Source organism: Suncus etruscus, chromosome 3 (genome assembly GCF_024139225.1).
Source record: "Suncus etruscus isolate mSunEtr1 chromosome 3, mSunEtr1.pri.cur, whole genome shotgun sequence".
NCBI classification, from domain to species: domain Eukaryota; kingdom Metazoa; phylum Chordata; class Mammalia; order Eulipotyphla; family Soricidae; genus Suncus; species Suncus etruscus.
The window spans coordinates 119,942,822-119,958,212 of record NC_064850.1 but is presented as its reverse complement, the minus strand read 5'-3'; the positions used below and the strand labels follow the sequence as shown (position 1 = coordinate 119,958,212).

General features: G+C 49.7%; 1 protein-coding gene across 1 annotated transcript in view; it reads right to left on the bottom strand.

Annotated features, from left to right (window-relative positions):
• The window catches only part of RNF150 (ring finger protein 150), a 166,604-nt gene extending 152,326 nt beyond the window's left edge, over positions 1–14,278 (bottom strand). Inside the window, exon 1 of the mRNA XM_049770088.1 lies at positions 13,793–14,278. Within this exon, the coding sequence (XP_049626045.1) occupies positions 13,793–14,273 (481 nt within the window). The 5' untranslated portion in view covers positions 14,274–14,278. The remainder of the gene's footprint in view (positions 1–13,792) is intronic.
• Positions 14,279–15,391: the final 1,113 nt, after the last annotated feature.

Here is a 15,391-nt window from a genome sequence, read left to right as displayed (position 1 = left end):
GACATCATGACACCAAAGGAATGGGATGGGGGAAAACCCCTGAAAATATAAATATCCATAGGAGTTAAAAAGAAATCGGACATGCCTAGAACCTGAGAGATTCCAAAAAAATAACAAACCTGTGTACACTTTTCCAAGAGTTATTCAGTTCCACACAGATCTACTAAGATTCAGCCTCAGGAAAAAGATGCTGAAGTTCAGACAACAACCTAGAACCTAAGCCAATGGCAAACTCAAGGCCACTTCGGCTTTTCCATAGAATCTGACTGGAAGGTGTGTGGCCTCACTGATTTAAGGAGAAGAGTGTGAAAACCAGTTCCTGTCCAGCCATCTCACTGACATTCTTCTATCAGCACCACAAGCATTGGTCATTTGGAGCCTGCATTAGACTGTGACAGCCCCAAGCTGAGGAACACCCCTTGCTAGACTAGAAGCCTCCACAGGTGAAGAGGGTTTTGCCTTGGGGCTGGGCCTTGAATCTTTCTTCTTTCACTTCTTTCCTAATGTTTGAGTTCACTTTGATTACAGAGGCTTTAGGAACTGAACCCAAATTTTTGAATAATTTTGGGCTCCTGTGTCTTGGGTTTCCTTGGTCTGGATCATGTCAGACAAAGCTGCAAATAAGGATGATTCATGGTATGATGTGTGAGAGCAAAGCCCCCTCAGACTGCCTGTCTGCTGCACAGGGGAGGTAGAGTGCCTGCCTGATGTGTACTCATCCCTCAGAAAAAGCTGGATGGATCTAGAACCATCTACTGAAACTCAACTGATACCACAGTCAGTCTCTGGAAATGATGAGGAAGCTTTTAGCAACATAATGGAGGTCGAACAGACAGGTCAGTCATGCCTATTTTCAGGGTTATTATTACTTTGAAAAAATGATGCCCTCATTTGAAACACTAAAACTCAGTTAATCCCGGGTCAGAATTTGAACCATTTTCCTGTCTTCTTCTTTAATTCTTCTAGTCTAAATGCAGTGAACTACAAACAGGAACCAGAATACACTTCATGAGTCAATGTACCACATTTGTTTTCACGGAGAAGCAACAGCATGCACCGTTCCGGCAGCTCAACTCAATGTAAAAGTGACATTTTAATGCAAAATGCCATTCATTGTGGAATGCACAAACTGCACTGCAGTCATTAGGTGCCACCTTTTCAGTGACTATAAAAATAGCAAAGTAGGCTGGTGGCAATACTGTGGTTCAAATGAATTCTAATTAGCTTCACGAAAGAAAATGGATTTTCCTCCTCTTGCCTATGATGTATTTTTCACAACATGACTAAATTAATAAAACACAAAAGACTTATGAGTAATAAGCTCAGATAATACTTAATATAGTTTTCCATAGAAAGGGGAACATTGATTCATTTCAGATTGTGCTAGAACAAATGACAAGAGTCATTTCAGTGAACTAAAAAAAAAAAAAAAATCAGAGACCAGATCTATAGCACAGCAGGAAGGGCATTTGCCTTGCACATGGCAGATTTGGATTCAATCCCTAGCATCCCATATGGCCCCCCGAATCCGCCAGGAGTGATTTCTGAGTGCAGGGCCAGGTGTAACCCCTGAGCACTGCAGGGTGTGACCCAAAAACAAACAAACAAACAAAAGTTCAGGCTTTCAAGTTTAGAAGAATTTTCATGAGATGGATGCTTTTTCAAGTTAGTCTCACAGGTGAAGAAGGGCGACTTTCTCAATCCCAAAGAACCCAGCTGTAATCAAATATCCTTACTTCAAGCTTTGTCTGAACACAGCCTTGGACAGGTACACTGACCCCTCCTGGGCAGGGATGGTATTGTAGGGGAATCCTGCAGGAGGTTTTCTATAAATGTCAGGCACTTCCCACTAATGAAAGGAAATCAAGGTGAGGCAAGATGAAACAGAAAAATTAACGAGTAAGGAACACAACCACTCAACAAGCCTGTGCCAGTGACTAGCAGGGGCCACAGGCAGAAACTGCCCTTATTCCTATGGCTCAGAAGCAGCTAGGGAAGGGATCCCTGTGGGCAGGGAGAACTGACTTCATAGAACGAGCCTGTTTCCGAAAACACACACACACACACACACACACACACACACACACACAAACACACACACACACACACACAAACCAATTCTCTGGATAATCATACTTCCCCACAGAAATACACCAAACAGGCTGCAATCTTTAATAGCTTCGATACATTCAGTTCCTCAGAGGGGACAGAGTGAAGAAAACAGGCATATACAAAGGACATAAATGCACCATCTTCATTTGCTGCAAGTAACAACGGCTTCAACCAACTTCTCTTATTTTATGATGAAACTTGAGTTTTCGATTCTTCCTGAGCCCCCAAAAGGCCATGACATGGGTTTGTCTCCACCCACCACATGCCATTTGCTGTTTCCCTTCTTGGGAGAAATTCTGACCTGCTTCTTCTTGCCTCATCAACTTGAAATTCTTACTGAAAGATGTGTTGGATGCTAAGAGGAAGTCACCCACCTGTCTCTAGCAGCTCCTGTTGCCTGCAAGATTTCTAGGCAAAGAAAATAAAGGCATGTGAATATAATGATGAGCTTTCTGCTCCAAGTCACCCCCATGCTCCTCAAGGGAAGCTTGAGAACTTGGTCACCAATACCAGCCTTTCTAATTTATGTTTCTCAGCCATGGAAAGAGGCCCTTGGGAAGAGCAAAGGAGTCCAAAGCAAGCAAACACAGATCTACCAGGCACAGGGAACAAAAGTTTCTCATCCTTCAATTAACGTTTTTAAAATAATTTATTTCAGTACTATGGTTACAAAATTGTTCACGGTTCCGTTTCAATCATAGAATGTACACCACCCTTCACCAGTGTACACCACCAATGTCCCCAATTTCCTTCCCTCCCACTCACCCACACCTACCTCTGGGACAGGCATTTTTTTTTTTTTTTTGGTTTTTAGGCCACACCCGGTAACGCTCAGGGGTTACTCCTGGCTATGTGCTCAGAAGTTGCTCCTGGCTTGGGGGACCATATGGGACACCGGGGGATCGAACCGCGGTCCATCCAAGGCTAGCGCAGGCAAGGCAGGCACCTTACCTTTAACGCCACCGCCCGGCCCCCGGGACAGGCATTTTATTTCTCTCTCTTCCTCTCTCTTTTTCTTTTTGAACACTGTAGTTTGCACTATTATTACTGAAGTGGTACCATGCATATCATGTATCTCCTTTCAGCACCCAATTCTTGTCCAGAGTGAACATTTCTAATGATCATAGTCACAGTGGTCCCTTCTCTGCTCTCACTGCACTCGCCACTATTTGTGGTAGCTTCTTACCATGGCCTGGTCCTCCTGGCCCTCATCTCTATTAACTCTTACACTAAGTGCAAGTACTAGAAAGTCAGCACTTTACCCCATTGAGGGGGATGCAGCAGAGATGTGTGAGTGCTACCCTGATTTGATCACACTTTCCACTTGGACTCAGCTGTCTTGGGCACCTTTAAGACCCTGGGACAACAGTCAGCTGTTAACAAGGCAGAAGTTGAGTCCACCAGAGTTTAGTTTCTCTTGGGGGGCAAGAACCACAGTGACACACATATATAAGTGTAAAGGTGGTTTCCAGGGGTGCAGAGTTTAAGTACTCTGAGAAAAAACAAACAAGGGAGAAGGGAAAGCAGAGAAAATAGAGGCAGTGTCCAGGGATGATCCTTAGGTTGAACAGAGGCAACTCAACTGTCTGAGTATAAAGGGGCGGGTGAGCCATGTAACTGTAGGGGGACCCTTCAAGCTGATGGCGATGCTGTCTCTCCCCAACTCCTCGAGAAACCAGACTCCTTCACTTCCATGAACTCACACCCTCTACATGCAGTCAGAGGCAGGTACCCAGGGTTAGGGTTAGACACCTGCTAGGTCTGTGAGCCCTTTCCCAAGTGGCTCCTCCCATGGTGCTCCAACCCAGCCGAGCCAAACATTCTGGCATTTTCTCTCCACTGAAGCCAGCCTGAGGTCTCCCTGAGCATGAGCCTGTGACGAGATTCAAGCCCTAACTGACTGTTCCACTGGCACTTCTTCTTGCTCCCCAAAGTGAGGCAAGGCCCGAACCAGGCCTTCCCTACTTGGGAAATACAGGTGGAGTGAGTTTAAAAAGTTGCGGGCATGACAAAGAACACTGAGCACATGGACAGAAAGTAAGTCACACAGTGGAAACCACCTCATGGGCTCTGTCTCAGTCCTGTGTTCTGACTCTTTCCAGATGTGTGTGTGTGTGTGTGTGTGTGTGTGTGTGTGTGTGTGTATGTGAGATTAGATGTGAGATTAGGTCTTGGTTAGTCACTGATTTTTATCTTAAAGAACTATCAATTCAATTATTATAGTAAAATTAAAAAAAAAAACTTTTTTTCTTTTTTTTCTTGGTTTTTGGGTCACACCCGGCAGTGCTCAGGGGTTACTTGTGGCTCTAGGCTCAGAAATTGCCCCTGGCAGGCACAGGGGACCATATGGGATGCTGGGATTCGAACCACCTTCTGCAATGAAAGCCTGACCTCCATGCTATCTCTCTGTCCCCCCCCCCAAAAAAAGAAACCTTTTATGGGGGGGGGGAGTCAGGCAGCTAGCTGAAAGGGGTGGAGAACACATTCCAGTGTAGAAGTCCTAGACTTCTTTGCAACCACGGGGTCCTCTGAGCTCTACTATTGGAAGCAAATCCTGAGTACTGAGTTGGGAGATGCTGCAAAGCACTAATAGGTGTGGGCTCCCCCCAAAAAACAAACAAACAAAGAGTCTAATTTTGTAGGACTTTGGCATTGTGTAGGGAAAAGGCACAGTTGCTTTTCACTAGCAGGGAACAGATGAATGTTGCACCAGGGCAAGGCCTCAGATCCCTTTCGAAGGCTAGCAGCCTGCTCTGGCTACCCAGAAGAATCATCCAGAATAAATCCTGCTGCCACAGGGCAATCCATCAGAATCTCTGCAGGTGGGTCCCAGCATAGGCTACTCTTAAACTCCTGTGGGATTATCCTGACTGGTCAGTGCAGCATTCCTACTCATCATTTCCCAGAGACATACAAGAGACCAGGATGCAGAATGTGACTCATTAGTGGTGAAGCCAAGAGAGGGAGATCCACAGCTGAACCTGAGTTCCCCAACTCCTGTCCATCTGCCTTCATACCCCCAGACCCAAAGCAGCAGCTCGAGCAATGGCTGCGATGGCCCTGGGGAATTCAGCAGTGAGATTCTGGTGATTCCTCCACTTGGGGGCTCTTCCTCAGATTCCCACCTTCTGCGCTGTGCTCATGCCTACATGCCAACTAGGCTCGCTGAGGGTTGTGTTAGCATTTCAGAGGGACCTGCCTGCCCTTGGCACTGTCCACAGCCCTAGACATGGAGATGTGTTAGTTCTCCCTCAGGAGGAGCTGGGCTCCAGGTATGAATGATGGCCAGCGAACAACAGCCTCCTGCCCACCTGCTCAAGGTTTCCGCCCATCTAAGGGTTCCCATCTTGGGAACAAGCCTGGAGAAAGTGAGCCTGCAAAAGCACTCTTCTTGCACACATTCGGATATTTCACACCTGAGCTGGGCACCGGGGGGAAGGTAGAGACATCATCAAGTGTCACAGAAACATCGCGGGCATTTCAAAACATTCCCTTCAGCTTAAGAAAGTAATGGAGATGTCGTTACAATCGATTCACAGCTGCTAAGTGCAAGAAGGCAGCTGATGAGAACTGCGAGTTTAGAAGTCTGTTGTTATCCAGCAGGCTATTGCAATAAGCTGCAAGTCTGCCTAATCCTCACTGCTGCAACATTGCAGGGGCTCATGGGGCCCAACTGCTTAATAGAGTCTATGCCCACCCTGGGACACCAACATTTAGCAACCACACATCTGGGATGGCCAGAGGTGGCTGGGGGAGGCCCTGGTACAAGAAAAAAAAAAAAGAAAAAAGAAAAAGGAATAATACAAAGCAGGAAGCGTCTCTCTGATGATTTATCTCTAGCCTCCTGCAGAGCAGCAAGCGCTGCTTTGGTTACTATCCTCCCCTCACAAGTTTTTCTTTTTATACCCAGCATGACAAAAGAGCATGTCTAAGGGGCATGTCTAGGCTCAACTGTCATTACAGTGGGGATATCCAAGGGGCATGTCCAAGTCCAACTGCCATACATCAACATATGAGGACCAGAGACACAGAAAGTGGATGGGGCTCTTGCCCTGCATTTGGGGGGACCTTGGAGTCCCCAAAGCCTGCCAGAAGTGATCCCTGAGAATAGAGCCAGGAGTGATTCCTGAAAACAAACACAGGAGTAAGCCCTAAGCACAGCTCCAAGAGTGAACCCTGAGCACAGAGCCAGGAGTAAGCCCTGAGCACAAAGCTAGGAATGAGCCCTGGACATAGAGTCATAAGTAAGACCTGAGCACAGCTGGCTGTGGCCCCAAGTTACCCGCTTTGAAAGACATACTGGAGGTGAGTGAAAGAGGCATTGAACCCAAACTTTATTATATCCCTCTCTTGAGCAGAAGTACAGTTTGGGGCCATAACGAGCAGTATTTTGGAGGACAGTGCGGTGCTGGGGATCCACCTCTCCACATCCACATGCAAACATGCACCCCACACTTTGAGCACTCCTCAGCATATTCTTCCTCTCCTGCTTTGTGGTTTCAGTCTGATAGCAGACAGATCAGGGGGATGATGACCCCGCATATCAAAGGGGAATGATACTGGAGGTTGATCCAGGCCTGATAAGACAGGAAGGATCTCATTACATTCCAAATGAACTCACAGGGCAGAGGGGAACCTCCTGGAGACAGTGGGGGTCAGGGAGGCAATAAAAGCATTTTTCCTCTGTGTTGCTCTGGGTTTATGCCTGGCTCTGCACTCCGGGGACTATATGAATGATGGGGATTGAATACGGGTCAGCAGCAAGCAAGGCAAACATCCTTCCTGCTGTGCTATCACTCCAGCCCCAATATGTGTTTTGTTTGTTTGTTTGTTTGTTTGTTTGCTGTTTTTTGATTATTTTTGGTTTGGGGGGGGGGGACACCCTGTGGCACTCAGTATTTACTCCAGGCTCTGCATTCAGAAATCAATCCTGGTAGGTTCAAGGGATCATATGGGATGGTGGAGATCAAACCCAGTCAGCAGCATTTAAGACAAAAGCCCTCCCCACTGTGCTATAGCTCAGGCTCCAGGAAGAAGAAAAGTTTGAAGGAAATGTGAGGAAATTATAAAGACAAGGGAGCATCTGTGAGGAGCTCAGACACTGCCTTTGTCACCAACACCTAAGTGGCCAGTATGAGCAGAGGCCGTGGCAGCTGGAGAAATCCTGTCTTGGTGGACATGGGCAGAAAACAAGTTGTTCCTGGACCTTCTCCAGTGTATGGCCTCATATTTTTTTTGTTTGTTTTCTTGGCCTGGAAAAGACATGAATGAGTCCTATACTTAATGCAATTCTATTTCTAAAATCTTTCAAAAACCATCTTTAGGAGGTGACCAGAGAGAGTGCTATATGAACGCAGACCAAGCATGTATGAGTCCCCAGGGTGGACCCAGCCACTGACCTGCCCAGCACCTCTAGGTCTGGCTCTTGTGGTAGTTCAGCCCCCTGAAACCCAGCAAGAAGGCACTGCCTAATTAAAGGACTGGTGGCAAATAGCCACAAGTATCCCTTCTACCTCAAACTCTACTGGAAGAAGGAAACACAGCAGAAGGAATAGGGGGACTCAGGGCCTATGCCTGGCCTTCTGACCTGCATAGATGTGCCCCTTCCTTGGCTCATAACCACCAGTCCTCAGTGAGTTGTGAGAATCCAGTGAATCTCCCAAATTTCCACAGGTGAGTCCCTCATGGGGAGGCCAATAATACCCTCCCAGAGAGAGTTTCCAGCAGCTGTACACTTCCCAGGAACATGTCCAAGGGAAATGGAAGAGAGAATGGTGCCGAAACAGTCTAGGAAAAATATGGATCATCCAGGAAGGAAAAAAAAACCCTAATTATAGCCTGTAATTCCTTTATAGAGGTGAAGACGAAGATAAACTTCAACAATTAAAATAATGGTTGTCGCCAGAGCAGGAACCCATGAATTAAGCCCTTAGTGTCCACCTACACAGGGAAGCGCTTCCCTGGTGGATCTGGCCTGGGGAGTCCTGGCATTAGTGGGTGGACCCCAGTTCTAGGCTCCTCTCTTCAGGGGCCCACATGGTAAACGGGACTGTATCTTCCCTTCTTCTCTAACATATGTCCTTTTTCTTGGTGTGGGAGGGGCGTTAATAATTTTTAATTGAATCACCATGAGATACAATTACAAATTTGTTCATGTTCTGTCAGACAGTGTTCAACACTCTTCACCAGGGCACATTTCCAGCCACCAAGGTCCTCAGTTTCCCTCTCCTCTGCCTGCCTCTGCCTTTCCTCCTCCTCATCTTCCTTCTCTTTTCCTTTATTCTGTTTAGACATCATGGCCATGGTTTGCATGAAGGGATACCCTGCACATGACTTTCCCTCCTTTCACCACCCAGTTCTTGTCCAGAGTGACCATTCCCAACTATCGTGGTATAGTGGTCCCTTCTCTGCCCTAAATGCACTCTCCGCTCTTCCTGACAAGCTTCTTACAATGGCTGGTCTCCCTGGCCTTCATCTCTATTGTCTCTAGATATTTTTTACCATATTATCTTTATTTATTTATTTATTTATTTTGGTTTTTCAGGCCACACCCGTTTGATGCTCAGGGGTTACTCCTGGCTAAGCACTCAGAAATTGCCCCTGGCTTGGGGGACCATATGGGACACGGGGGGATCGAACCGCGGTCCTTCCTTGGCTAGCGCTTGCAAGGCAGACACCTTACCTCTAGCGCTATCTCGCCGGCCCCATATTATATAGCCCACCAATGAATGTGTTCACTCTATGTCTCTCCCTCTCCCCCTGGCTCAGGTCACTAAGAAATGAGTCCTAATTAGCCCTTGACTGCTTCCTTTCCTCCTTTTTCTTTAACATGTTAGCAACAGACAAGCAGAGACCAAAAACTGTTACCCATCAATAAACACTCCAGCAAACTACCCCCATATACTCCCCATGCCGGCCACACAGCCTCATTCTACCCACTGAGCTGTGGCTGTCACAGTCTCCACACCTGGAGCTCCACCTAGTCACTCATTAGGTTTCACTGGGAGCCTAAAGGCTCAAAGGCAGTGTGAAAACCCCAGTCTCACCAACCTCGAATTCCCTCTCCCCAGACACCAGCAGGACTGCCCAGTCTGGGGTCCTGAGCGGAGCACCTGGACTCTGTGCTGTGACTGCCACAGCCTCAGTGCTTGTCCCTGGGGGTGGCCAGGTCGATGCACCCTGGCGCCCTCCACCAGACAGATGAAGGTCAGCGCAGGCCCAAGGCATCCCTCAGTCTCCTCTTCCCTCACTCTCAACCAGCTAAAAGGTTCTCTTTTGCCTCACAGAGAGTGTATTAGTGAGAAAGGAGTTCTAAAAGGCAGTAGAAGTGGGTTCCAGGAAGAACACCATGGTCTACTTTCCTCCTTCAATATGTCCCCAAGTGCTGTTAGTAAGTTCTAGAATGTCTGCCATGACTCCTTGCTGTTCTATCAGAAGGCTTACAGACATGTGACTAACTCCAGAGAGCCCTCTGGACTGCAGATCCACTTCTGGTGGTCCTTCAATTGGAACTGAGTCCCAGTTGTCCCCTACAACCCTTTAACTGTGCCCCATACAACTCGCTGCCCTGAGCAAACACAGACACAAGAAACACGGAGTGTCCAGAGCAACACTCAGGGTTTGTAATAACCCAAGGGGCAAAGGATATATATAACCATTCACTGCTGATATGGTGTGACCCAGAGCAATTTGATTTTACTCGGCAATTAAAAGGCGTGAAGGATGGACCCATCACAGACAGTGTCCAGAGATGGGGGAAGAGCCCTGCTCCTTGCCCAAAAAGAAATTTCCCTAGCAGTACCACTCTGAGAAGAACGCAGTCTAAGAAACAGATCCTCAGAGGTGGAAAGTAGGTTAGTGCTGGCCTCAGCTGGGGAAAAGGGGGTGTGAAGAATTAGGGTACAGGCTGTAATGAAGGGTGAGGGCTATAAGAGAGCAGAAGCTTTGCATTACCTAGTACCAATGAGTGGATTCATAGCATGTGAGTTCTAAGAACACAGATACCACATTTTTTCTTTTAAGTAAAAAATAAAATGGCTTTATAGTAAAGCTAGTCTTCAGTCCCAGGAGAGCACACATTCTTGTGAATGAAGATTCATTATTACAGAAGTGGCAGTAATATAAAGTCATTTAAGCAGAAAAAGGGAGAAAAAATACCATAGGATGGGAGAAAGCCTCTACAGAAAGGGGAAGAGTCATGATTTCCACTGGACCGAATTGCCATGTCATATCTGGGTTAGGGTTGTGGCTCCCCAAATGTACTAATATTACTTAGTGGGTTGCATAATTCTCAACCCAGATCTCACTAGAAACTATCAGTTTTAGAAATAAAGGATTTGGGGAGAGGTGAGATTTAAAATTTAATCCAAAGGTGAAGAAAAAAGAGAGAAAAGAAAAGAAAAAAAAAAGAAAAGCAAAGAGAAAAAATAAAGAAAAGATTGAGGCACAGCAGGAAGGGCATCTATCTGCCTTACATAAGGCTAGCCAGGGTTCGATCCCTGGCATCCAATATGGTTCACACAGTCTGCCAGGAGTGATTTCTGAGCACGAATCAGGAATAACCCTGAGCATTGCCAGATTCCCACTCCCCCACAAAAATAACAAAAGAAAAAAAGATAAAAGAAAAGGCTGGCATTAACTCTTGGCAGTCAATTACAAAGTTCACCGGTGAGGGGTTGGAAAGAGAGCCTAGGGGTAATGCTTTGGTCATAAGTGGCCCGAGTTCTATTCTCAGCATGACCTCTGATAATCCAATCACTGCTAGGAGTGATCCTTGAGCACAAGATCAGGATTAGTCCCTGAGCACTGTCCAATGTAACCCTCAAATCCAAAATTCATCACTACCAGGAAAAGTTCAGCGTGTCAGTATCCGCTAGAACACTGAGATCTTCGCACTGTCTAGTTGCGTTGGTCACAAAGTTGAACTATTTGACTTGTGGCTAAATGAATTTGAGATCTGATCCCAGTATAAATGGGGAAAATTTAATTAAGGTGAAGATTAAAGCATTGATAGCCATACTGAGCCTGTGAAGGACTGAAGAGACAAGGGAAAGTTCTCCACACTTCCAGGTCCCACATCGCCTCAGAATGAAGGTGAGCAGAAGCCCGTGCCCTGCCCAACTTGATGCGGCTCCAGGAAGGTGATGCAAGCACACTTCCTGGCTACCAGCAGGTATAGCACCAGCACGATGTTTGGAAATAGACTCACAAGCAGTGTGACCTCTCTTTACACTCTTTAGCCTTTTTACAAATCCTTCCAAGCCCCTGGCCTCTGAGTGTTAATCAAGCATCATTTTGTGGAAATGTCAACTATTGCTTTCTTTAAAGACAGGCAAGTTATTCACAGATCCAACATGTGGGCAGTTTTGGAAAAGCCTTTGGACAAAAAAGGGAAGGAAGGATGGAAGGAAGGAAGAAAGGAAGGAAGAAAGGAAGGAAGAAGGAAGGAAGGAAAGAGAAGAAGGAAAGGAGGAAGGGAGGGAGGGAGGGAAGAAAGAGAAGGAAGAAGGAAGGAAGAAATGAAGGCAGGAAGGAAAGGAGGGAAGAGAGGCAGGAAGGAAGGAAAGAAAGGGAGGGAGGAAGGAAGGAAAGGGAGATAGGAAGGGAGGGAGGAAGAAAGGAAGAGAGGAAGGAGAAAGGAAGGGAAGAAGGAAGGGAAGAGAGGGAAGAAGGAAGGGAAGAGAGGGAGAAAGGGAGAAAGGAAGGGAGGAAGGGAAGAAGGGAGGGAAAGGCTGCCTTTTCTTTGGCTAAAGAACCAGTTGAAACTTCATGCAGACACAAACATTTGAAGAATGCCAGAGTCAGCTACTAATATTTTGGAGTCCAAAACCCACCCCAATGTCTCATTTGCACACTAATTCCCATCCCCAATGTTAAATACGCTTCCTTAGAAATACTTCGCATAAGTTGGAAGGCAGTCTAAATTCTTGATGTTCATCAAGTTTCAATGACTTTTCTAGTCTTGAAGCCCAGAGGACAAGATCATTACTCCTGCAAAAACATGAGGCATAAGAAGAGAGCCTCTGCTTACTTCTAAAAGGCCCTGGGGACATTTCTAAGGGGTTAACTGCCTCTCCTTCTTCATGAACAAATATTCTGTGCTTCCCCCCCCCCCTTGTCTATTAGACAGCCATTTCCCACCCTATCTATTCTTAACGTCCCGGATTCCAAGAATACCCAACCCCAAAATGCATATATGTAGCCTGAGGTAGGTGGTCTGTGGTAGCTGAACTATCAATTAAGGCCTGGCTCAAGATTTGGCCTTGAAAGGAGTAGCTTTGACTAGGAAACTGGAGAGAGAAAATGCAGGTCATTTCTTTTGTTTTGTTTTGGGACCACACCACGTGGCACTCAGGGCTCTGTACTCAGGAAATACTCCCAGTGGATCTCTGGGGACCATCAGGGATACAGAAATTTGAACCCTGGTCAACCACATGCAAGGCAATCGCCTTCCCTGTCAAACTATAGCTCACGCCACCACATGCCATTTCTATTCCCTTCTTCTGGAAGCCAGAGCCACTACCTACCAGTAGACAGACCTTCCCAAATCCTACAGAAATTTAGTTTCTGTAGCCTTGGTCTCCTTGGCAGCTTCTGCAGTGGAACATGGAGTGGGCTTTGACTTTGAAATTTTATTTTCCTTAATTTGGGGGAGGTTCCTTCTACTTCAGTGTAGACATATCACCATGTCTGAATACATGTCATTACTAAGTTTGAAGTCAGTCAGGATAACAGTTTTAGCCCCCCAAGGTGACTGAGACAAGTTTCTTCTCCTTTCTACTCCAATCTCCTCGTCGTCATCTAAAGAAAAGCTTTGGGTGCCAATCGCACTTCCTCTAGGCAACTGTGAGCAGAGGTCATGCCGCAAGGGGTGGGGGTCCCTCCCGGCCCCTTCCCCTAAGGCATGTTCTGGGCAGGGTTGTTATTGTTATTATATACCCTGGTTCCCAGCGCGTCAGTCTCAGTATGGCAGTTGGCAGAGGCCCGGGACTTTTAATATTGCATCTTGCGTCAACACAGCGGGGGGAGAGGAGGGTGGATTCCTAATCCCCCAAGCAAAGCTGAACCCGGCCTTGGAGGACCCTGGGCGTCCAGGGAACTGTGTGTGTGTGTGTGTGTGTGTGTGTGTGTGTGTGTGTGTGTGTGTGTGTGTGTGTTGGGGTAAGGGTGGCTTCAGCGGCCAGCCCTGTCACCCTACCCAGACACGGGCAGGGAGGAGTACCTGATGCCCACAGAGAGAGCCGAGCTGTCACCGGATCCTACCTCTCGAAACAGGTGCGGGGCAAACCAACACCGGCACCCGGCGCTGCAACTCGTACTTGCAAACCTTTCCAGAATCCCCGTGCGCGCGCCACATGCGCCCACCTCAGCCCACCGTGACCCCACGAAGCCCTTATCCGAAGGTCCCAAATGTAAACACACACACACGCACACAAAGCCCAGAGCGCGGTGACTCGAAGCAAAAGTTGAGGGTCACGGGGAACCAAGACGCTTTTTGCGCACAGCCCAGACTTGGCTCCAGCCAGGAGCCGGGGACATTGCGCCCCAGGGAGGTCCGCGCTGGGGAGGGGGCACCTCTCGAGACCCCATCCTTCCACAACCCAATAACTCGGAGGCGGCGGCTGCTGTAGCTGGGGGGTGGGGATGTCCCCGTCCCGGCTCCCACAGGGGGCTCGCCTACCTGCGTGGGACATGGTGATGGTCTCGTTGGTGCTGGAGCCCACGTTGAAGATCACCACGGCCGACGCGTTCTGCAGGAAGGCGGTGCGGATCTTGTCCCGGTAGGTGCAGTTGCCCTTGGGGATGAGCGCGATCCAGTGCTTGCCGCCGGCCGGCGCGGCGAACTTGGTGTTGGGGTCGCAGGCCAGGCGGTCGTGGGCCGAGCTGGCCAGCACCACCTCGCCGCGGGCGTCCTGCTTGGGCGAGTGCTCGCCGTAGCGGCCGCACTCGGTCTTCTCGCTGCGCAGCTCCGGGCGGCCGCCGCTGCCGGGCGCGGCGGGCAGGGACGCGGGCTCGGTGTAGGTGATGTTCACGAAGGCCGTGTACCACTCCTCCTTCTCGGCCACGGTGAAGTCCAGGCACAGCAGATGCACGAAACAAAAGGAAAGCAGCCATGTTGACAGCGCCAGGCTGCGGCACGCCGCCACCAGCGACATGGCCATGGGGAGCCCGGCGGGGCCCCGCGCGCGCCCCGCGCCGTCCCTCTGCCGCGCGCCCGGCCGAACCCGGGCCGCCTGTGCCGCCCGCTCCACCGCCGCCGCCGCTGCTCCAGCCTCCGAGTCCCGCTCAGTTCCGAGCGCCCGCGCCGGCCCCGGCCCCGCTCAGCCAGAGCGACGCGCTGCCATGCCGGGGCCCGGGCGAGGGAGCGAGGGAGGAAGGGGCGCTGGGCACTGGCGAGCGGGTGCGGCGGCCGTGCGTCCTGCACCGGGCTCCGGCCGCTGCGCTGCTTCTTTTCGCATAGGGCTGACCGGGCAGGGGGTGTCCTCCGGGTGGGCAGCGAGGTGCCTGCCCTCCAGCCCCGGAGGGGGCCCCGGGCGCGGCGGAGCCGCCGGGAAGGGAGGCCGGGAGGGTCCCGACGGCTGCAGAGCGCGCGGGCTCCGGGGCGCGCAGGCCGCTGGGGTCGCGCCGGGCTGGGTTGGGTTGGGTTGGGTTGGGCTGCGCTGAGCTGGGCTGGGGGGCGCCTCGCCGCGGCCTGGGGGTGGCGCTGCACCGGGGCACACTCTTGCCGTGGGAGGGGGCGCGAGCCGGCAGAGAGGAGCACGCGGTTGGCGTGTCTGTGTTTGTGTGTATGTGCGCGCGCGCGTGTGTGTGGATGTGAATAATGTGTGCGTGCAAGGAGGAGCTTGGGGTGATGTCAAAGCCGCCGGGCAGCGCTGGCCACGCTCGCTCCGATTCTCCTTTGGGCCAGCAGCGACCTCTGCCGGGTCTCTCGTGCAAACACGCTGGCCGCGAGGTGCAGGTGGAGTTTGCCAAAGGGAAAGCGACCAACTTCCCACGTCTTCAAGAAAAGCGACTCGGGGACCGGCGTTCTCCTAAAGGGCTTCTCTCCCTTTTCCGGAGGAGCTGCAGCGACGACCCAGCCCCAGGACCAAAGGGCCAGGCTCGAGGTCGCAAGGTCCTTGCAACATCCTTTCTGGACAGTCCTGCGTAGCGCCGGTCAAGTTTAAGTGTGCATCCTGGGGGTGGACTGAGGGTGCCATCAGTTACAGTTTCTGTGGATAAGTGAGCGAAGAGAAGGGCCTGGAAGCTAGATACCTTTGTGTTTCATTCTTCTTCTCCT